General features: G+C 33.4%; 1 protein-coding gene across 3 annotated transcripts; it reads left to right on the top strand.

Moving 5' to 3' along the window:
- On the top strand, positions 1-21,141 carry LOC128192593 (proteoglycan 4-like). Of its 3 annotated transcripts, XM_052865385.1 has the most exons (11): positions 1-152; positions 4,503-4,700; positions 4,962-5,121; positions 5,690-5,825; positions 8,442-8,564; positions 15,924-16,001; positions 16,564-16,639; positions 17,278-17,417; positions 17,925-18,027; positions 18,383-20,010; positions 20,715-21,141. In XM_052865385.1, exons 2-11 carry the CDS (start codon positions 4,637-4,639, stop codon positions 20,835-20,837), a joined length of 2,631 nt encoding a protein of 876 aa, XP_052721345.1. In that variant the 5' UTR covers positions 1-152; positions 4,503-4,636; the 3' UTR covers positions 20,838-21,141. The 3 variants fall into 3 exon arrangements, with proteins under 3 accessions (XP_052721345.1, XP_052721346.1, XP_052721347.1); XM_052865386.1 differs by lacking the exon at positions 8,442-8,564; XM_052865387.1 differs by lacking the exons at positions 1-152; positions 4,503-4,700; positions 4,962-5,121; positions 5,690-5,825; positions 8,442-8,564 and adding an exon at positions 10,147-10,552.
- Positions 21,142-22,540: the final 1,399 nt, after the last annotated feature.

Here is a 22,540-nt window from a genome sequence, read left to right as displayed (position 1 = left end):
TCTACTTTATCGGGACACCGCCTACAGGTGCCCCTTTAAGTCACGTGACATCCACGAAAAATTCGCCATTTTTGTTGTGGTTCGCCAGAAAACAATAACCTGAGCATGATACGCTGACAGGAACGAGGGATCATGAAATCTGACATTCACTGGTGAGTGTTAGAACTTAATTCTCTAATTGACCGCTACTTTCGGTTTTAACTATGGTCACTTGCCCCCTGACAACTAATCGTACACCTGTCGCCTTGTGGTGTTTTGATAGTGATGTATACACACACACCTGTTGTTCGTTTAGCCTTTCATTGTGATCGATCGAATGAAGATGATACTCGTTTTGTTCTGGTTGATTTCTGTGATTTTGACCGATTATATAGGCCTATTTTTTTTTTTACTTTCTGTAGACAGAATTGATGGACAAAGTTGAATCCAAGGTGACATCCAAGACCTACATGTACATGTATAATTTTAATTATACGTATAAACACAAAAAAATTGCAATATTTTCACGTACAATAATTGCGATATGCATTGTATAAACATTGTAATTTTCTGTAGAATACATTATCATACAGTATTGTAGATTGCAAGCAACAAATTGAATCATATTACTCTGCAAAAATTCAATTAAAGGGTCCCAAACAGAAAAAATAGCCTACGGGATCATATCAATGGCTTGTATGTAAATCATGGTTTTGACATGATTTCGGTATAGGAAAATTTCACATGCAAATGAGCTAATGGATCATAATTCTCGGGTGATCTGTAAAACTAAACAAATTGCAAGAAAACCATGGTCCTGGTATGATCTGTTGTAACTAACAACTCATATCAAAACCATGATCCTGGTATGATCTGTTGTAACTAACAACTCATATCAAAACCATGATCCTGGTATGATCTGTTGTAACTAACAACTCGTATCAAAACCATGATCCTTATATGACCAAAAATTAGGGCAAAAAAGGGTAAATCCGAACAAATATCGTTTTCGATTTTAAAGCTTATTATATCTGCTACATTGATGACGCGTCTGAGTAGGGATCCACCTTAAAGGACAATTATACAATACTTTCTTAAAGAAAAAAATGACCACTTAATTTATAATTTGCAACAGACAATTATATACTTTTAATATTTGAAATACATTGTCAATTACCAAATATGAAAAATAGTATACATATATGTCACATGAACTGTATCGTTAAACCAATATAATCTGAATTAGAACACAGGATCAAAGTCTTCCATAATTTAGATGATAATTATACTGTTATTTCAAACTCTTCTAGCAATTATTACATGAATTGTACAAATTAAAATGTTACGTATGCATTTCAAAACCTAGCTGTGCAGGTCTGTAGCTCCCGGTCTGAACTTACGTACATGTACATCCATGCATTAGTTGCTTGCTTCACTTAATAAATCACTTGATAGTGTATTGTAAATTAGTCTTTATAAAATATTATTTACCTCAAGTGAATAAAAATATATTCCCCCAAAATACTTCCATAAATTCACTTTATAAATATGCCAAGATAGAGCAAGATGCCCAACAATAACAAATTTTCCTGACATGTACATCACATTTAGGCTCCAAGATGAACATTCAAAATTTGCAACTTAACTTCCTGTTATGCAGAAATCTTAATTCTTAGTGGTCAGTTTATCTGGCAATTAACGAATCATTTCAAACGCATGCTATGTTGCCTTCTAAGATAATAGCACATACCAGAATCACAAGAAAATCATAGCAGACTCAAAACCAAGAAACAAACCACATCTGGATCATACTTCCTTATTTGTCACCTATGATTTAGGTATGATTCATTTAATGGATCATGTCTAAATCATAGAACAAAATCATGAATTTGTGAGTTTGATATGATTTTTAAGTGATTTTAATATGATTTCTTAAGAAAAGTTTTTGTTTGGGGTAGTTTAAAAATGAACATAAAAAGTTCTCAATAAGCCAATACATATATGCATTTTGGTTACCATTATCAATCAGGTGCATCATCAAACTTTGATTCATATATAAAAACTTGTCTACATGATCTTGCTGATCATGATCAGGTACATTGTAGGCTCAATTTAATGTTGATTAGAAAAAAAGATTAACCATGCCATAAATGAGAATTATATTTTTTAACATCATATCAGCAGCTCATATTTTATTTGATGATAGTATATCATTAGACCATGTCATAGTAGTCTATGCAACAGATAAATAAATATTTACAAGAAAATTTAATCAACTTGATCGCTGGAGTTTGCTTGGGTCAGGGTTGGAGATAAAAAATATTTTGATATTCTGTATTAAATGAGTCATTATTATTCCCATGCAAAATTGAAAACATGCATACATATGAAAATTTGTTTTTCATCATTCAGATTGAATATTGAAGAATAATAATATATACACAGATATACAAGCTGTTCCCCCAAGTATATCGATTCCATAGGATGGAGTATGGCCCCTGTGGAGAAACTGTGTGAATATATTGAACATCTTGACAAAGCCTGTATCCCATTGTCTTCCCCCGTGAATTATTGATGAAATGACTAACATGTCCCTGGAAAAATCAAGCTTAAAGCTGATTAGTTGGTTAAAGCTAGCAATATTTGCTCGTAAAAGGATTTATTGACAGAAGTTAATTCCATAGGTTTAGTTTCCCGTTTTATATAATTATCTGCCCTGCAGAAACAGCAGTTCAATTATCGAAAATATAAAAAAAAAGAGGTTCTTGCAGTATCATGTACACATTTATGACAGTGAGAATTAATGTCTTTTTGAGTGATCATATTTGGGTTTTTTTAGTATTTTTCACTATATTACATGTATTTACCAGTCATTCAACAATGTTCAAATGGTAAACTCCCAAAGTTTGTTTAAAAAATTTAGTATTCTAACTACCGGTATCTGGGGTTTTTTTCTTATCAACTGAATGCCTATTAAAATATCTTACAATTTGAAATAAAATTTTTACATGTACTTTTAAAACACTAGGTAGTCTAATTGTCATACATGATTGTATGGAATATGCCTACTAGAATGTACGATGATATAATGGCTGGCAATGTACCAAACCTATCAAATAATGACTAGGAACGCCGCTATCGCCAAATATTGATGAATAATAGTAGGTTAGGTTGATCTTTAATTTCAAAATACTCAAAGCTGAGTCCTACGAGGTAAAGAATTTGACCGATGCAGTGAACCCGTTTGATGTTTTTGTGATTATCTGGAGAGACATTTGATTTACTGCCAGCTGGTGTAAATTGCTTGGGCGTATGATCCCTATTTAAAAGTCAAGTTTTTTCACCTCAATTTTTCATTAATGTCTTTTATCTGGTTTTACAATTAAAATGTCATTGCTTTTATGATGGAAGTGCATACCAAGGTAAATGTTTCCAAACTGGGCTTTTTAAGTACCGGTACGTAAACTTTTGAAATTTTTTTTTAATAATTTTAAGGGTCATGGACAATTTATTGAAAGAAAAAAGGAAATATTTTTCCAAACTTTTGAAAAATACAGATAACTTGTTCAAGTTAACTTGTTCTTTATCATTGTGATCAGGTCTTTCTATATTTTTTCTATTTAAATTAAGGAAAAACTATTTTGTTGATACATGTATCTGGCACATGCAGTCCAATATGACATGATATAATATTAAAAGAAAATACATATAACTTAAATAAAAGGAGAAATTATGTCCTTATAGCTCTTTATATGATAATTTGTTCAGCTCTATTTAAAGTTAAATCTCAGTCTATTCTATTGCTTTTTTTTTCTTAAAAAAAAAATTAAATGTTTATACAAACATGACCACACCCAGCTTTTGTTATTGCACACAAAAAAAATCGAAGGAAAAATGGGCCTCAGCTAGCTACTGATTCTCATTTAAAGTTGCCTTGTCATGTTGGTTTTTGTCGTTGTGTCGTTGATTGTGCAATAATTTAATTCTGTTTTCTCAATTTGTCAAAAGAGAGTAAAAACAGAGATTAGAAATTTGTGCCAATATTTTGCCATAGTGAGAGCACTGCTCTATGGGAGAAATTGAGAGTTGTATGAACTTGAAAGTATGGGGAGCTAAAAGGTTTAAACCAAACAAAAATTTTTTAAACCTTCAGTTGTGAGTTTCTGATGTGAAAGAAATTTACCATGCTGGAATTAAAAAAAAAAGGAAATGTACCTAGCAATTTCTTAGCAAGTTGTAAATACTTTTGTTTATTTTGCTTGTTGTATTGTATATTAGCTGCTTTTGCTGTATCTGGTATTATAAATATGTCAAACTGCTGGGTTGTTTCATTGAAACCCATGATCAAGATATTTTTTATGAAGATAAAATTATCATGCAAATATGTATGTGTATCAAGTGCAGAAAAAAATGGTAAACTAAATATTTAGTGTGAACATCTATTAATAGTGCTATTCATCAAGTTTATTTTGGAATTTATAAATATTTTAAATTTGCCATCCATTATTTTTTTTTTTTTGTAGAGAGTATACATGTATATCCTGAGCATAATTACTTCAGTGAGAGTACATAGCTCAGTGGATGCAGGATGACCGAGGAAAGCAGTCGGCACCATTTATAACAGTATTACATTATTTGAAGAAGAAAATTAAATGCCATGGCCTCCAGCTCTGAAGATATTTCTGGGGCCTCTGCCACACAAACAGCTGTGACAGAGGATGGTAATGAAATTTTAATATGGAGATTAGCTGATGATGACAGGAAATTGTTAAACTTTCATCATTTTCGAAAATAACTTGTTTAAAAATGACATACTTAACTGGTATTTACCTTCATTATTAATGTGTAATTTTATGGTAACTTGGTTCCATAGATTATAATGTTCAACTTCTATCCAGACAATTGAATTACGGTACTACATGTAATAGTTAATCGCAATTTGTATGATATCATATTTGATGAACATGAGTTTATAATTCTAGAGCAAAAAGACAAAAAGAAGAAATTTCGTCCCCTGGAAAAAATGAGAAAATTCTTCAAAAGCTCCAAAAAGTCATCAAAAACTAAGGACTCGGATAAAGCCAAATCTACAGGAGCTCTACACAAGGAGGCAGAGCAGAGTGAGGACGATGATGACGGAGGGTAAGAAATAAAGCTGTGAAAAGTCAAGTGGTCTCCATAACCACCCCCCCCCCACTCACCAAGTGAGTTATGAATTCAATAATGATAATGAGGGAGGGTAGTAAATAAAGCTTTGAAAAGTCAAGTGGTCTCCATAACCCCTAATTCACCAATATATGGACCAAGTGCAGTTATGAATAATGAAAATAAAGGAGTGCATGAGTAAGGAATAAAGCTATTCTAGGTCATATGGTCCCAATAACACCCCCCCCCCCCACACACACACACACACTCAACAATATATAAATGGAATACAGTCATTAATTTTATCCTTGAAAATGATAATGTATTTTTCTATTAAGCATGGTATTACATTAAGAATTTTTCTCTTCTTTTGTTGAAAACGGTGTCTCTTACTATAGAGAATACTAGTATATTAATTTTGGTATTTTTTTTCATTCAAACAAACTAAAAGATGGCTAGTACATGTAGGTTTTCAACTTCTGGGTTTGCAGTACATTACTTACCGGTACATGTACTTATGTAACATTTTTGGTTATCCTTTAATTCAAAATCTGTGTGGTTCCAGGTTTGCTCGGCTACCAATGGGAGGAACTCGCAGTATTTCAGAGGACAGTGTCTTCAAACCTGAGCAAAAGGAAGGGGGCCTGGATCCCTTGAGACAAACAGCAATATCCATGGAGCAAGTCAATCAACAGTTCAAGGTAAGGGGACTAGGCGTGTGTATGGATAGATATTGTACATATAATGTAACAAAAGATATCGATAGGGTTAAAAAAAAAGAGGATAATTTTCAGGGGGTTACTCTTTTAATATAGGTTGTTGAAATCACGAACGTGTGTGTTGGGGTTTTTATTCTGTCCAACTTTTACAACACACCCCAGTCCTACCTTCTCATACTAACAAGATTGAGAATGTGTTCATGCTAGACCATAAAAGGAATGAAATGCTGATAGAATCAGACAAAGCAGGGTTTACAGATCAGCTGTGTCTGAAAGATTGTTCTCCATGTATAGAGTCCTGCAAGCTTATGGCTTATTGTTTCACAGAAACTTTTTGCTCAAGATTTTATGTGATATTTGGGATATCTTGTCATTTAAGATGGGTATTTTACCTGTGTGGTTTAAAGCTTTGAGGTTGTAAAAAAGTCTTGGTTGAATCTTGAGCAGAATTAATGTGTCTGGACTGAAATAGATTACGTATCAGTACGGTTACTGCATTGATTGACAGCCTTCGGTTGTTTGATGAACACCAGTCAACATATACATGTATTCTGTTCAGGATGGTAAGAGTAAAAATTTAGAAATCCCCTTCGCAGTCTACCGTAGCATGAATCAATTAGCAGGTTCATATTATTCTTTAATTTCTCACCTACCAGTCATTTGAATACACGTTCACACTAGCATCCCAGCCAGCATTTAAAAGGATACACATACTCCTTCCATTGAAGCTAGGGGTTAGTACCCAATACGAGACATGAAAATTGTGAATATTCCATTTTGAAAGGCTCTTAATAACACCCAATATATGGAACAGACATGTATCATATTCTTTTTATTTGTAAAAAGTTACTGAACTTAAAAAAGCTCTAATTCATCTCAAAACATAAAAAAGTTTGTTCACACCTTCAAATCTGGTAACTACGTAAAGTGAGTTTAGAGAAACAGTTTTAAAAAAAAAATGTGTTCATTATTTTAAATAGATATTTCAAAGAAAGAAAACTTTTAATGTACTTTTACAAAATTAAGTTCTGTATGATGATTATAATTATAAAATGGTATTTTCTGGTAGGGCTTTCTTAAGGTGATTTTGCAAATGGGTTCTGTCAATTTTATTACAGTATATTTCTAACATTGAATGAATTGTTAACTACATTTTAAGGACACTTCAATCAACCTTTAGATATTTTTGTCTTCTTGTTGAAATAGATAAGCAGACTCAATAAACCTTTTTTATTTACTTCCTTTTTTCAATACAATTGCACACTGGTCAGTTAACTGTCATGGTACATTAAACTTTGTCTGAAAAAAAAACAACATGCAATGACAATTTTTAATGCTAGTTATTCAAATTCCTTGCAATTCAAATCTCATATAACATGCATATTTTTAACTAGGCTTTTGAAAGCTTGTACAATACCAAAGATAGCTTGATTTAAAACACCTGTATTTCGAGAATGATTTAGCTCAGTTTAGGTTGCAAGATCTTATCCCATTTTTGTTTTTAAATGTCATGTAGGCCAGGAAGAGATTGTTTTTAAATGAGATTTTAATCAAATTGTGTAGCTCACTTTCTACATACCGGTAGTTTGATTAATACAAAGTACTTTTTCGTGTCTTGGTTTGATCTGGACAGATAGATTTAGCCCTGGGAAAGGGGGGGGGGGCTCTTTTAAAAGTAAACAGCCTTTCCTGTCTTGCTTTTATTTGTTCGGTTAAGTACCCATATTGATCGCTGGTAAGATCATAGATCACTTTTGGGGTATGGTCATAATATTGGAAGGTATATAGGTATTCAGGATATGAAAGCGTTTATGACTTGGGTTCGTTGTTGACCAGTTGTGTAAAGATAAAAACTGATCTGCTGAATATAAATGTTGAAATTTAGGAGGAAGTTCAGATGGGTTGACAAATTTTATCTGTAAACAACAAGTGACTTGTCATCTGCTTGCAATGTACAACTGGAGAAATGTACACTCCAGCTATTGATAGCATGATGTTGCATGTTATTGACACCTGAAGACATGTAAAATGTATTGTATGATGAAAAAAATTATACTTGCTTAGCATGACTTTGATATGTATTATTTTATATAAAATATTTGATTATTATTGCACAGTTGTAAACACATATTTATTGGCTTTCTCTGACACTTAATTGCAATGCTTTGTACAAGATCATAACATTAGATTTTGTAAAATATTTATGCAGTATATTCAGTTTGTTTCCTGGCTAAAATTTAAAACAATAAAGAATTATTCATCTAAGACTATTAGATAGCTAATGACCAGGAAAACCATTACAGAGGCCTTTATATAATTCACTATTTACATGTACTTGCAGTTTTTCTTTGAATCAATATTAATGGGACTACCATAGATGGTTTTTACCTGATTACTGCATTACAGCTAATCATACTTAATATAGAAATTCTATCATAAGAAATACCGTAGTTAAAGTCTACTGTGATTAATAACATTATAGGCATTAAAATATTCTTTTTACAACATGAATATATCCTCAGTTTATGCATGTTATCTGTAGCTTAGCTAGCTTTCTATGTCTCACAGCACGTATAAAACTAACCCTGTTGTTTACAGAGCGAGTTGTTCAGTAAGCTTAAGCGGAGAACCCTGAGTCACTCAGACGAGGATGACGGCCTTCCACAGAGTCCAGCGCCACATGTCACCACAGCTGACCTTATTCTGGGTGGTGGTCTCAAGGTAGTGCTAATGTCAGAATGGTGTGCTTCATAACCTTATTTTGTCTGAAGGATTTAGAATTGATTAAAAATATTCAGCCTTTTGCCTAAGGCAATAACTTATTAAAAAAGCATAGATAAAAAAGCAAATACTGAATTCATATGAACTTGTAATATTAACCAAATATTCCAAGAGATTGGATATTTCTTTTCCTGCAATAAATAATTGTAAGGAATATTAAGCTAATGTCACTAAATTTTCATCTACCAAGCAGGTTATGAAGGTAGCGATCATTGCCAAAAAAATTTACATAACCCACTAACGCCACCTTCATATCCGGCATGAATCACCAAAGAAAGCATTTTATTGTTTAAATATATACACTATAACCCTGAGGTTTTCACATTCAGAAAATTACTTGTTGGTGTATGAAAATTTATCAGTACAGTATTAAGCTTCTACTGTATCTAAATTCTATATCAAAAAGTAATTTTGTGAATTCTGATTACTTTTTATTGAGAATAGACTAAGTATTGATTTAAAGTGAGCAATTACCGTACACCTGCGCCCTGCCATTGGTTTCATTAATAAGATGAAATGCCTAAGCAAATGGAGTTTTTGCCTTTGGATCAGTTAATAAATTTTCATTACCAGTGATATTCTGTACGGTTTTTAATAAATACAGGGAGACTAGTAATCATTTTTGGTTGAACAATAGAATTGCGGAGAATGTTGCTCGAAAAGCGATGTATATAACGTAATTTGAAAAGGATAAGTCCCTATCATGGTTTATTTTAATTTATACTGTACTATTTATCAAGTTGCACATGCAGCATGCATATATATATTATCACATATATCCAAACACCTTGCATTTGCATGTACCGATATAGTGTGTAATTCGGTTATGACTAATTCCAAAACAAATCAACAAGGATGATATCTTTGTGGTTACATAGATATAAAAAATTGAATGTCTGCACTGATGTAAATGTCAATTAATTAGCATGTAAAGTCCTAGTACATGTAATTACACCTGCCCATGGATTTATCAGAATGACAGATATATGATTGTATTGACTTAAGTCACCAAGTCAGTGTAAGACCAGTCCATTCCCTGGGAAATGGAATTCTTTATTTACCAGTAATTAATACCAACCCTGCATTCCAACCGATACATGTTTTTTGGGGTCTGAGAATTTAGTTGTGATTAGGGAAACATCAAAAAACATGAAATGTCAGAGATAAGCGGAGGGATTAATTCTATCCAGTCATTACTGAACATCCTTGCTTCTTTACTTCCTAGGAAGGAAATTACTATGGGTTTTTGGGTTTTTTTTATAGTCCATCTTGTTTTTAATCAGTTTTTAATGAATCAGACATTCTCAATGATAACAGTTTAGTAATGAAGGTAAAATTTATGCATTTGTAATTTTAGTTTAATGAATTTAAAAGTGTATATAATGATACTATGTTTTTCTTTTGAATTTAATTGGTCTTTGCACGATTCATTGGGGCCAATAATATGATATTGGATTCTACCATTTGGGACTAAGAGAAAAATAATGGAGAAAAAAAATAATTGAAAATGAGAAACATTAAAAAAAAATAAGTTGGATCAGATTTCCTCATGATAGATATTACAAGTATATTTTATACACATGAAAAAATGAGAGATACATATTGTCATGGCAACAGGTTGGTGTGTTGTCAGGTTTTATTGATCCATGTTAGGTATCGGAGACGATCTCCCGCTATCTCTGGGGACTCACCACAATGTCTTGGGGTTGGCTTTTTGCATTATGATAATGATACCGAGTAATGTCCATCTTGTAGGGTCATCAAACAACATTTTGGTGGTCAGTGATTTTACCTGTTGATATCTGGTGCAAGTTTTTCTCCACTGCTTTGGACATTTGGCTGTTTTAAAATTTGGCAATTGAGAGGATTTTTAAATGACTGTGAAATAAGAAACTTTTAAATTTTGTGTGTTATTTTGCATTTCAATGGTAAGTGAAAATTATGCAGCATCAATTTATGTACAACACTGGTGTATTTGTTTAATGTTTTTTAGGGCATCTACTTCAAAAATCAGTTTTTTAAACTTTTTTATTTTTATTTTTTTACGTCTATAATTTCAAAGGTCTCTGATTTGATTTCTTTTCTTCATTTGGTGAAAAGGTTGTTTTAAGAAAAGGTGACAAGACTTTCCTTGAAAGAACTGAGCTCTTAACAATTAATTACTTGTAGAACAGATTCGTTTGCCCAGTACATCCGAGCTTGTCTCTGAGTTGTAAGTTACAGGAAAAGGTTGTTGTTTGGCAACGGAATGGACTGGATAGCAGGCCTGGCCTTCAAGTCATACGTAGTAGACTGTGTATTGATAATTGCATACTGATATACTACTCTGTTTACCAGTAATTGTGGTATGCATTGCTATCTCTATAATTATAGTGAAAGTCCATTAAACTACAAAAAGCTATTCCGTGTCAGTGTGCTGAGGTACTGTTTCATCTCTAATTAGTTGACCTACAGTGTATAATCCCCCCACCACATTGATTATGAAAAAGCAAGTGCACCATATCATTATCTGCAAATGTATCAAATTAATAGTTCTTGTGGCTCTTGATATGATGTTATATAATTATACCAATAGGGTTTTTGCAAGAGATGATGTAAACAGTTATAAAGTTGACTATCTACTGGTAATCACAAATCATGGGTAGTTCTAAATTTGTTTAACAAAATAATAATTTCCATTTTTATATTCATTATAATTTAATTTGAACGGATCTTTCTAGGTTATCATACATGCAGTAAAATTAGTTTAACCTGTATAAATATTTTGGTAGTTTTTGAATCACTTACTGTTGAGTCATATAAATAATGATTCCTACTAAGTCAAGATAACTATAACTTAATTGAAGGTCCATGTAAATTTGGTCTTTTGAAAGTCTAATTATGTAACATGACAAATTTCAGAAATATGTCAGCTTGATATAATCTTTGCAGTGATAAAATGTTACATTCAACAAATGGAGAAACAATTGAAAATTTGAATGGCATCTTAGGGCATGAAGATAATTTAACTAGAATGAAATGGGGTTTTATCTTAATTTTTCTGCTGTATTATATTTTTGATCTGTGCAGTATATATGTAGAGGCAGAGGTACAAGCCTTTGTTCCACTGATTAACATGGAATAATGGTACAACTGATGTAACTCGCGTGTGCTTGTGCACATCAAATTTAAATATTGGGAACATTTAGGCACTTTAATTTTCTGATCAATTCTGACCCACATGATTTTGGGAGTTTTATAAGGTCTTGAATATATCAAACCTCCCACAGTTTCAGATGTTAGATTGTTGTTTGCGAACATTTCATTTCCTCAGGAGGTAAATCTAGCAGGCATCAAAAATGTCACAGTTTGATATTCAAAATATTTTGAAGTCATCCACATTATTACGGATTCCGCAGGATTCAAAACAATGAGATTTAAGTTTAATCTGTCCACAAATCAGTGTTAATGTTGGTGACCTGTATAGATCTAGAGAACACACCTGAGGGCCAGTCTCAGGTAAGGTAAGTAACACACAGGTACCATTAGTACATGTACACAGTCAACATAGCTCTCATGATCGAGTGATATCTACTTGGTTAGTACTTGGATCAACTGATGACTATTTTCTGAAAATGTAGTTTAGAAGGGGTTAAAGCTTCTACATTTAAGAACTACATTGTTTATAGATAGCACATTGTGAATAGCAGTGGAAAAGACATTCATTGTAAGTTTTCTTGATTCTTTTTAAAGACAATATTCTTTTAAAAACAGTTTTGGAATTGTGATTTGGCTCCTTTGAGGAGTTTTTGCATTGTTGTTCAAAAAAAGGAAGGGTTTTTTGGCAGTTTATCCTAAGGAGGTATAAGATTTGATTGGTAAATAATAGTCCTATACCAGAAGTAGTTTTTTCAAAAGATTTTTGAAATTGTACACATCTTTTGAAATTAGATGTATTTTTGTGTCGTCATCAAACCAGTGAATTACTGCAGGGTAAGTTGCATCTTTTGATAGGTCAGAGAATACGATTGTAATTTTATAGCTTCAGCTTTATACACCTCTTTGTTCTTCATTTCGCTCTTTTTTTATAAATCTCGTCATGAACTTGTTATAGGAGAGTCTCAAATTGCACAAAGGAAATTGATCAATATTTGTAATTCTTGTGAAAAATTGTGGCCTATAAAGATACAATAAACTGTGTATCCAGGGAACAAATTCCTTTGTGATGTCATATAATTTTTGTGATATATATGGAAAAGAAGTCCTTTGTGCTAGCATTTATGTAGATACTTTTTACCGATACTGAAGAGGCAAAATTTACATGTTGATATGAAACACATTAAAATGCTTTTGCAGGTAAGATTGTTTATTTAATATTATAAAGGCATTTTCAAGCTTTAAAGATTTTCTCAAGCCACTATGAAATCTAGGTAATGGTTAATAAAGTAGGAAAATTGTTTAATATGAAATATAAACTACGAGTAGGATGCCATGTTGATCATAACAAAATTAGCTTTTTGTTTATATTTTCACATAATGCCAGGTTCAGAGAAACTAACAAAAATTAAGGCTTGAAAGCTTTTCAATCTTACAAGAATTTTATGGTATTTGAGCTAAATAATAACAAAGTAGGGAGATTTCGCTTGCTGACAAGTGTAATTTTGCTCTTCTGTGTAAGTCAAGCATATGAATACAACAATCTAGTGAATAATGTTTGGTTCAGCGGGCTTCTTTCCCCTAAAGGAAATTACAACAAGGCTTTGTGGTTGAAAGGGGACAAGATAATCATCCAAAGAACATGTTGGAAGTGAAACCAAGCTATCGGCATTTGACAAAGTGTCGTTACATCATGTAAACACCGCGGTGAATGGTGAGGAAGACCATTCCTAGAAACCTTGGCAACATTGAATTCTCTCCTTACAGGGAAGTCTCCGACTAATTACTCAGTGTATGCTTAAGAAATAGCTAATTACACCTACCAGAACTGTGTACAGGGGTAATGTTAGAGCTCTAATCAAAGCAAGAAGGAGTTACATGTATATCACTGTAGGTGGAATTTGATTCAGTCAACCCCCCCCCCCCCCCCTTATTTTTAATGGTTTGTATTTTCTCATCACATAAGCAGGGAAGCCTTTATTTGATTTATTTTAATATTTGGGAAATATAGTCTTTTTGTATATAAGTATGATCCACACATAATTGTTGACTTTGCAGAAAGTATTTATTGACCAAGCATGAAATGTGTGGTTCATATGCTTTTCTGTGATATACATTTATATATATATATGTTTTTTTCTCAATAATACAATGTAATCAATTTGCATTTCTATGAAAATCAAATTAATGGCTTGATAAAAAGTAGGCCGCCAAAGTCAAATTTCAGTAAAAAACACTGTTGTTCATCAGTATTTGGTCACAACAACACAAACTCTTAGTTATCTATAGAATAATGACATTGTGATGAAAATGGGTTTAAATTTATACTATAAGTAAAATTTGAACCTTAAACTGCAATTATTTTTGGAAACTTATCAATGACTTATCAATGTACATTTGATGTATGTGTTGTTTGTGTCTGTATATAGTGTGAAATAGTGTAAACATCTACATTCTACACACAGATGTACATACGAGTACCGACGTGTGGGACCAAAAACCCCTTACAGCCATAAATATATATATGTGTATATGTTTCAGTCTTCAGAAGATTAGATTGAATTGCAGTTATTTGTTTAAGGTATTGGATTAGGAGAGTAAATAAGGTCAGCCTGATTGAACCATCAGGTGACTACCTGGCTCAAGTGATATTAATCGCCTTTAATCTATTGTTACACACTTTTGGCAGATCAACAAAATAGTAATATATATTTGAGGTTCAGTTGACATTGAGGTCACCCGTATTCTGTTGATAGCTAGCTGCTGTAGACTTGCTCATATTTGTGAATGTGTGTGGAATTTTAAAAATTTTACTCTGAAGGTAGTTGAATATTTAACGAGATGCGACGTAGTTTAGAATGAAGGGAGGGGTGTATGATTTATTACTATAATATGAGCATATTAGAGTCTCAATATTGTCTGTATCACAAGGTGGAAACAAAATTTTTAATACAAATTCATGTTGGAGGGTTTCTGTCAAAACATTAAACAAATAGACTTACTTTGAGCCATTCAGACACAGGGGTTATTATATCATTCAATTTCAGGATTATTTCAAGTGTTCAAATATTGGTTTAAGGTAAAACACTATTTTAACAACAAGAGCAAGTTAAAGTTTGTAGCATTTGACGGTCTCATTTTACTTTTAAACTAATTAAAGGTAAAAAAAAAAATTTTCATGATGGGGTTTTTGCCATGCACAAAAAGTAAAATGAAATGATGTCATGAGATTGCAATGATTTGCAATGATTTGCAAATGAAAATCAAGTGTTCATGACCTATTTATAGATGAACATCTTCAGAACCATCCGCAGATTCAATGATTCATGTTTTCCATATCATCATGTCTACCTGATTATTTAGTTTTGCCTAATACCCAGGTGGAAGCAGCTAGTTTAAGGATGTGATAATTATAATGTTAGTGTTAAAGTAGTGCTTGTATGATGGAAGTCTGCAATGTATGTCATTCATGCTCGTAAAGTAATATGTATAAATATAAATATGTATAAATTGTCCTGCAGTGACTGCGTAATATACATGTACATGTAGATTAAATACAAATATATCTCCTTTTTATTTCCCATGTTTATTCATGATTTGCTAGCTGTCACAGAGAGAAACAATGTCTGAGAAATGGATATCGAGTCTCCACCGTGAGGGAATAAATGACAGAATCTAATGCGGTTACGGCATTCATTGACAGATTTCTCAGGGGACAATAATTGTTCATTATCAACTTATCTGTATCATAGTGGCTTACTTTTGTATCCATTTCCAGTCTCTGAAGGGAAGAAAAAAATCAATACTGGTGCAGTCAGTCATTGTTCAATTGTCCGTTCCCATGCTATCTTTATGATAATGGCAATTTTGCTAAATTCCTAGAATTTTCATCATATTAAAAACATACTACAAAGTCTACATGTATGTATTGCATGTAAACTTGTCAAATAGATCAGGGGTTCTATTAATACCCAAAGTGATTGTTTTATGTTGATTCAATGTGTTGGCTCTACGTTTCGAGACTATTGCTTTAGAGATATGGCTATTTAGGGGGCAAAAGTGTCATTCATGTTGGTAAAATCAGTCCAGAAGAGAGAGACTGACGAGGAATGTTGTGATGCTTTTACGATTAGAGAAAGTGATTGCGTTTGTTATTAATTTCAGTCCACCTCCACGGGGAAATCTACAAGTCGTGAAAGTGACAAGAGTCTACTCAGCGTGGACGGGTCCGAAAATGAAGAGGTGAGTTATCGCGGGAGGCAAGTGGTATCGCACCATCTAGTAAGCTGGTACCACTTAATGCAGTAACATGAATGTAAAGACAGATATGTCATATAAAACTGATGTTTCTCAAGACAGTAAATACATCAGCCAAATTTATCATATCTATGTACTGGTACAGATTATATTTTGATGGATTTGGGTGACGTGTTGCATTTATATATGAATTTTGCAAAATCATTTTGTATATTTTGTTTGTTTTGTGTGTGTGTCAGATTTTGTTGTTTATGAGGAGAGGTGAGGACTGCATACTGTGGTTTCACCAATTTTCGTTGAATACCAATTTTTATGGATTTCGTTTTTAAGTTGATCCATGAAATTGAATGTTCATTGAAATGCAATTTCTATTACCAGTAACATTTTGTATTGATGGGGACATTGGCCACGAATTTACATATCCTTGAAACTGTGATTTTCACTCTATCCACGAAAATTGATACCCTTGAATATTAATGAAACCACAGTAGATACTTATTTTTTACAATTGGAAATAGAATATGAAGATCACATCCTATTTTTATAGGAGGATTTGTTTGCATCAGACTGGAAATCTTCTGTAGCATCAGTGAAAAGTCCTGACGACAATTCCACTTCAAAAGGTATGGAATAAATCCACATCTATCAGTATGGATTTATTTTTTTGCTTTAAATTTCCGTTTAATGTGAGAAGTTTGTAATGGTTACCATAACCTTGACCTATGGAAGAACAGTTTTGACCCAGATATGATAAATCTGTTATTAAGGACGCTATATATTGACCTCCGTATTATTGCCGTCTTAGATGAGTTATTCACAGACAAACACAAATGGATTCCATGTCCTATGTCCAGTATACAGTGTATATGTGTATAGATAAAACAGTATTAACAGAAGTCATACAACAAAAACAGAGTCGCTGATCTTAACCACAAATTTCTTGGTGTGGAAAAAAACCCACACAACATGTAAGAGCATATTGGCTGTAATGCCAGAACATTGCATCTTACTAAACTATGGTTTGATTTGTTCAGAGGAAGGTAAAGACCATAGTTGTGATGAAATTAATTGATTTATCAAAGCTTACTCCTTGAAACATATAATAGTGTTATGATTAATTGTGGGTATAGATACAAATAAGTTTTTGGAAATCATTTTATCAGAGTCAATTCATTTTAAATGATAATACACTTATTTTCCTCCGAATGTTGAGCAGTATATCTGAAATCTGTTGTTGAGAAATTGTTTTTGTAATTTGTAGAACCCAGCAGTATGGATTTTGATTTTGCCGCCGTCAAAAGAGATACGCAAACTTTAACAAGTGACGCAGCTAAACACAGGATTTCTGTGAAACCCAAGTCTCGGAAGAGTTCTATGGTACAGTCTCGGAGGGTGGCAGATGTAAGATAATATTGCATTATGTATTCTGTATTTTTCTAAGCAAAATCTATGTTGTAACCATGCAAGATAGATTAAAACACACTTTTAAGTACAGCAGTAGTTAAAAAACTAAGTAACAGGAAACATTTAGTGCAGATATGTAAATATACCTGGTTAGAGTGAATACATGTAATTGGTCAACTGTTCATGAACAAATACATGTACCGGTAGTTGTACATGTTTAAGTACATTGAAGTCAATATTTGAACAGTAAGGTGACATAGGTACAGGGTACTTTAATGTTTGTCTTGTTCAAGTTGTTTCTGTTTTCTTTTTATTAGGTAAAGGTAATTAAAAATGTTTAACATTTTTCAATTCATACATTTATTGATTGAAGTATAAAGTTGCTTGAATTGTTCATGAATTCAATGCCTTGCATATGAATAAAAACCCAAAAGATGATGTTATGCAGAAGTTTTTGATAAATTGGGCAGAGAGAAATCTTTGATAATTTTGCTTACTTCACAGAGAGCTACAGTACCTCACCTCCCCAGAGTTACGGAGGAGCCTACAAAACAATCTGAAGACTCTATTCCCCCTCAGGACCACAGGACCAGTATAAAAGTCACTGGTAATTACAGTAGTACATCAGTACTTCAGTGATAAACTTAGTGTCTACACTTCAGTCGTCTGTTATTATTTGAGTGCATATTGCAATGCACTTGACTCTGAATGTTGTTTCATAAAATATTAGGTCCGCTTATTATCTTAAATACTTTTATACCAGTATGTACTTTGTTTGTATACCTTCAGTTGAAGAGTCATGAAGAAAGAATCTTTTACTTTTTCTCTTGTTTGTTTCCCCACAACTTTAAGAGTATCACACAAGAGAATCTGTCAATGAACTTTCAGAAATTAGAATTTCTTTTTTCAAATTTAGTTTTAGAACAAGAAAAATAACTCTGTCAATATTCCTATTTTAACAGCTCAACCAATAGTAGACGAATTGCCTAAAGACACTAAAGTTGAGTCCACTACAGCAACAGGGAGAGAGAGGAAGTCCTCTGTGGGAAAGAGTGAGCCCCAAAAGTCTGTGGATAAAGATAATGGTAACAAGGAGAAATCCCAGTTGTTCACTAGAAACATTTCTGTGAAGGATAAAGACTCTGAAAAAATAGCAGAGAGAAAGAGTGACCCTGTGTTAAATGTGGAAGAAGTCAAAACTGTGAAACCGAGACCGAAGAGTCTCGTGGATGTAGAGCCGGTCGAGAGTAGGGGAGAGGCTAATGAGTTGTCCAAGGCATTCAAGAGAATGTCCCTTAGGAGGGAGGTTGTTTCCCCTGTGGAGACCTTTGGTAAGACAGCAGTGGAGCCAGTAAAAGAGGTGAAAGAGATCAATGTTAGTGGTGCTGCAACTTCTGAGCCAAAAACAGCCAAGGTGCCAGTTAAAACAGAACAGCAGACAACGAAAGCAGTAGAGACAAAATCTCCGACATCACCAACATCAAAGAATGTGCCTACAACAGGAAAGACAACTTATGTCCTGAAGAAAGAACCCTTAAGAGCCTCGTCATCTACGTCAAGAACATCTGACTATGAAAATTTACAGAATGTGAAATTTAATAAAATTGAAACATCTCCATCCTCAGATTATGAGAACTTCCCGCTAGGGGGACTGAAATCTGAGAAGTCTGAGTTGTCTTCTCCTGAGCCCGACTATGACAATTTACCTCCTACAGCCTACCTTGTTTCGCCAACTGCAGAGAAAATCTTGCCAAAGGAAGTCGACAGTGCTTCCAAACCGAAAACCTCCAGCATGCCTCAAAAGCTGTCTTCTCCTCGGGAGGAATACAAATTGAAGAGACAGCCAAGAAGTAGAACATTGCCAGAACAGCCAGTTTCTAGAGAGATTTTAGATTCTAAATCAACGGGAGCTCCAAAGGAAATTATGGATTCTAAGGCTTTTAATGTCGGTGATACTTCAGTTACTCCTAGTAAGAGAACTCCTAGTAAAACAAACTCTTTCAAAGAGAACAATAACAGTGTACTAAATAGATTCTCTGGAAGCTTAAATTCTTCACTCTCGGAAAAAACTGCTGAAAACAAGATTGATATTGAATCCACTGCCAAAAAAGTAGAACCACAACGCACGTCTTTAAAAGCTGGATCTGGTGTGTCTACGACTCCTAGCTGGGTGAAATCACAACCGAGCGAGGAGGTAAATAAACACACTGGTAGTGAACAAACAACACCGAGTGTGGTTAAGTCTGATTCCCAAGACAAGCCGAAGTTTGGACAGCTGAGACCTGTGAGTACCAACAAGCCTAAAGAAAAAGAAACACCAGAACCAAGCACGAAAAAACCTACTCAAGAGATGAAGAAAGAGCCGGATCTTTCACAGAAACCTCCACTGGCAACCAAACCTGCAGAATTAAGATCTTCCACTCTGGACAGGAAGGCTGTGTTTGAGAATTCTTCCTCCTCAACGCCATCTCCCACTGTTCCCGCATGGAAAGCAAACTTGCCACCAAAGCGAGGGTCCGTTATTAAGGATAAAGAAGTCAAGATAGAGATTATTGAGAAAGACAAGATACCTGCAAAGGTAGAGGAACAGGTAAGAATTTGGGATGGTGTAATTTATTGACATGTTATTAAAATGCCATATCTATACAAGTATTGAAGGTGAAGATCAAATCATTAGATATACATGTATTTTGTTTTCACATTTTGCACCAAAAAAAAAAATGATTCATTTTTGCATATTAAAGCTAAATACCTAAAAAAAATCTGTTTTTATTATGTGTACTGTAAACTTTTTATTTGAGTATAAATAGTCCTCGCTAGAAAGAGAATTAAATTTTTGTTGTCGCAAATACTGTAAACCAACTTTCTTCGCGAAATTTTTATTTTGCGAAGAACCTGAGATAAACTTGGTCACGTTTTTAAGATCGTACCTTATTTACAACCATGTTGTTATAACACCCATAGGGCAAGGAATGGTTTGCAGCGAGAAAACTTCGCAACAAAGAGGCTCTCTTTCTGTATTCTTGTGAACCTCGCGAAAATTTCTCGCATGCAAATAAGCTAGTTTAGAGTGTGTTTTTCCACTAACGAGTACTTCAATGTCTCTTGTAGTTACATGTATATTTAAATTGTATGTATACCTGTAGTTCTTTTATGAAAATTAGTTTTCATGAACCAATTTATCATTTATAGATCACAAAATAAAGTCATGTACCACATGTAAGAGTTGGTTAACAGTGTTGAGAAGTGATAATTGTGAAATGTTCCATGCTAAATCCTTAAACTGTATTTCAGAAGAAGACTCCATCCGTGCAGTTGAGAGGAAAACCTCCTTGTGCAGAGGAGTCAAAAGCGGGCCGAAAGTCTGGCAATGTCTTGGATATGGTGAAGAACTTTCAGAGCATGCAGGCCACGTAGAAAAGCAGAACAGTTAGAAATCTGCGTCCTGTTCACTTAGTGCCAACTCTACAGCAAGAGACCAAGCATTTAGTGGGTTGATATGTGCCTTGTGTAGACAGATTGCAATGACACAACAAGCTAAATTGTGAATCGACTCAAAAAAGTTTTACATTTGCTTTGTACAGAAAAATATGTTTATTAGCTAAGGGTTAGCTATTTTTTTTAGAGCAAGAGAAAGAGGGTGAGAATGCAAAAAGCTAATCAAAAGAGTTGCTTGCTGGAAGGTTTTTAACAACAGCTAGGGCAATTTCCCCCCCCCCCCCCCCCCCCCCCCCCCCCCCCATTTGCAGACACACAAACTTATTCTTTAGTGCTACCTGATTTCTTCGGTGTTATCCTTCGTGATTTATTGTATATTTTTTAGTGAACAGTGATAGATTTCAGAGTTAGTTTGATTGTGTTTTCTATTTATGGCTGACTGTAACAAGGTTGCACCAGACTTATTCTAGATGCTGCGAGTTCGTTGATTAATTTTAACAATTTCATTGGTTTGTGTTTAGGAAAATGCTCAGATTTAAAGGAGTTTAAAACTTTGTTTCAATTTCATTTGATAATTCAGCTAGGTAAAGCTCACTTTATGGCATTCCCATAACTATGGATAAAATGTTTGCTTCAATTTTCTGTGATATTGTTTCTCCTGTCATTTTGTTATATTGTTTTAAAACATTTCAAGCATAGATATTTTGTCACATTGTTTAACACTTCAAGCATAGATATTGTAACATATTGCATCAGATGATTTTTAGAAATGTACATTATTCACTCAGGACCATCCCATTTTGTTTTTTTTTTCATTCAAACATAAATGTAGAGCATTATTGAATTGCCAGTCTTGAAACTTGAAAGTTTATTTGCATACAAACACCGAGAGTATTTATTGACCAATTTGTTTGTATATCTGCGAAATGTGATGATTAGGTTGTGAACAGATGAACAGAACTCTATTTTATATGTTGATGTATGTACCAGTTGTTTTTTTTTTTTCATACATGTACTAGTATGTTAAATATACAACGTGCAATGTTGTGATGTGGATTTTGTTGTGATAAAGTATATCATCTACAATTGTTTGTAAGACTTTAAATTATATACTGGAATGTGTTAAATATTTAGCCATGAGAAAGAGTCACAATGTATATATGTAAATTACAAATAATATAGTAGGAAGCATATCCTAGCATGTATTATGAATTCAACATTTGTGCAATAATTGTGAAATTGTGAAGGCATATACATGTACCATTATTACATGCAGTGAATGATGATTTTTATGATTTGTTTGTGTACCATTTGTCATCTTTACTCAGCTTTATATGTCGATCTTGATTTTAAAGGGAAAAATTAAGAAAAGGTGCTTTTATTGAAAATCAAATGCTAGCTTTGTATTTGTATAAGTGGTTGTTAATGTTACAGTGTCAATTAGATCAATTGGACATGGGTTTTTTTTCCTACGACATTGGGAAAAAAATATACAGGCCACCATCCATGATGTATGATGCATACATGTATATTCATTGGTTATAAAATAAATATTTCTGTTTATTTCCTTCATAAGAGAAAAAGAGTTATCTCTCTTGGGTCAAAGAATGAAATGTGCTTTATCATTTTGCATCATTGCCAAATTAGGGGTTCTCCACGCCCCATGACTTTTACATTTGACT

The sequence above is a fragment of the Crassostrea angulata genome, chromosome 7 (genome assembly GCF_025612915.1).
Source record: "Crassostrea angulata isolate pt1a10 chromosome 7, ASM2561291v2, whole genome shotgun sequence".
NCBI lineage: Eukaryota > Metazoa > Mollusca > Bivalvia > Ostreida > Ostreidae > Magallana > Magallana angulata.
Note: the sequence above shows the minus strand (reverse complement) of the source record. Positions and strands in the feature narration are given on the sequence as shown.